This window comes from Rattus norvegicus, chromosome 7, assembly GCF_036323735.1.
Source record: "Rattus norvegicus strain BN/NHsdMcwi chromosome 7, GRCr8, whole genome shotgun sequence".
Classification (NCBI taxonomy): Eukaryota; Metazoa; Chordata; class Mammalia; order Rodentia; family Muridae; genus Rattus; species Rattus norvegicus.
The window spans coordinates 85409462-85411722 of record NC_086025.1 but is presented as its reverse complement, the minus strand read 5'-3'; the positions used below and the strand labels follow the sequence as shown (position 1 = coordinate 85411722).

Sequence of the window (2261 nt, the reverse complement as noted above, 5' to 3'; positions counted from 1 at the left end):
TGAGAGGTTATGAGTGTCTCATACTGAGAACAGTAGAGAAATACTTTACAAGAACTACAAAAAATTGATATTTAATTAAAATGTAAATACAATTGTCATCACTGATTGAAATTTCAAGTGATATCTTAACTCCTTGGATTTCCTTTCCATGAAGCCATGGCTGTTGAGGCTTCAAGCCATAATCTAAGAGGAATTACAAATGTGATTGCTGTCACCTACTTTCATTTAAAGATAAAAAATGACACCAGGACTGAATGTTTGTCTTTCATGACAAATGGTGGGAAATCAGAACGTTGCCTAAAAAGACAAGGAAGCAGGATCATGGTGTGTGTGTGTGTGTGTGTGTGTGTGTGTGTGTGTGTGTGTGTATGTGTGTGTCTGTGTGTGTGTGTCTTTGTGTGTCTGTGTGTTTTCAAGGCCAGAACAAGGCACCAGATGTCTAGTTCTGTCATTTTCTGCTTTATTCCCATGAGTTGTAAATGTGTGTCCTGCCTGTACCTATTTTATTATGTGGTACTAAAAATTAAAGCCCAGCTTCTTGTGCTCGCCCAGAAAGATCTCTTACTGAGCAATCTCCTCAGTTCCAAAGTCCTGTACTATTTTTTTTAAAGGTCTTAGTGTTAAGAGATTAATTCTATCAGCCTCTGGTAAAGATGGATTAGCATGGGCTGGCTTGGACAAATAGCCCATTTCCTTCAGTTAACACAAAGAATACCTAATATTCCTCTCAGGAGGATAAGCAATGCTAAGCAGAGAAGAATCACAAGAAGCCTTGTAACCTGATAAAGATGTTAATTGTTCAGGTTAGTAGTCTCTCCACACATTCCCAAGCCAAGAGGCATAGAAAAGCCTCCAAGAGTACCTGAGGGAGCTTGCTTAGGCAGCATCTAAGGGAGCCTTGTCTTAGTGACTCTCTAGAACATTCATGATCTGGAGCCTCACCAGCATACATTGGAGTATCACCTTAGAAGCACCTTTCTGGACTGCCCAGGTTCAACTTAATTTCGGCTTCTCCATTGCAGTTACTCACTACCTAAGCTATCTTTCTAGATCTATGCACTAATCCGTACTCTGTCAATATTTGTCCTGCGGGCGAATGTTCACATCATGAGTCTGAAAGGCGAGCAGAGAAGGCTGCACAATTTACTTAGCTCAGCGTAAAATGAAAATGCCATGTAGAGCTACTTATTCAAAAAGCCACGAAAGGGGGTCATTAAAGGTATAAGTACATAACGATTTCTCTTTCTTCCACATCCTCACTCTCAATTTGTCATTTACAGTATGTTTCAATTTGCTGTCCAATTTGTTATAAGAAAAATTAAACATTTAAGTTATTAGCATGAATTTTACTCTTGGCTCGGCCAACAACTAGAGTTTTCAATGCAACTATAAAAATATTTGCTAATATGCAGCATCATTAAAATTATATCAGTCGGAGCAGTGTAAAGAAGCAGCGAGCATGAGCCCCGGATGGGTAAAACCTGTTCGCCGCTGTATACCCATCCGTGTCCAGCGCCGGTGTTCCCTACTTCCGCCATGCCCAAAAGAAAGGCTGAAGGGGAGGCTAAAGGAGACAAAGCCAAGGTGAGGGACGAGCCACAGAGAAGATCTGCAAAGTTGTCTGATAAACCCGCTCCTCCAAAGCCAGAGCCCAAGCCTAGAAAGGGCCCTGCAAAGAAGTGGGAGAAGATACCCAAGGGGAAGAAGGGGAAAGTCAGTAAGGATGCGAATAATCCTGCAGAAAATGGAGACTCCAAAACAGAGCAAGCACAGAAAGCTGAAGGTGCTGGAGATAACAAGTGACGTGTATACACTTTTGATAACTGTGTACTTCTGGTGACTATACGGTTTGAGATAATATTTTTATTAAGTTTTATAAAAATGTAGAATTTTGTTTTACTTTTTTAAAGCTATATTGTTAGCACACAGAACACTTCATTGTTTTGGGTGAAAGGGAGAGGATCATGGTCACTAACAAAATATCTCCCAAGCTGGACTGAGGAAAGAAAACATCTTTCCCTGATAATTTTGTAAGACTCCTGTTCACAAAATGCCTTGTGGTCTGACTGGGAAAACCCTTAAGTTCATTCCTGTATCCTCGTCCCCCTGTACCGTCAACATAGACTTAATTCCCTTAAAACCAAAGACCTGTTGGAACCTGAGCCCCAAGATTTGTTTTCTAGTCTATTGGGCAATGTGGACTTCACTGTGACTTCCTCGAGTGTTCTCAGAACACTGGTTCCTTTCATAAAGGATTGTGG

The 2261-nt window shown here is 40.9% G+C and overlaps 1 protein-coding gene across 1 annotated transcript; it reads left to right on the top strand.

The window, feature by feature from the left end:
• Positions 1-1536: 1536 nt before the first annotated feature.
• Positions 1537-1803, top strand: Hmgn2l3 (high mobility group nucleosomal binding domain 2 like 3). The gene has a single exon (XM_039080590.1). It carries the CDS (start codon positions 1537-1539, stop codon positions 1801-1803), a length of 267 nt encoding a protein of 88 aa, XP_038936518.1.
• Positions 1804-2261: the final 458 nt, after the last annotated feature.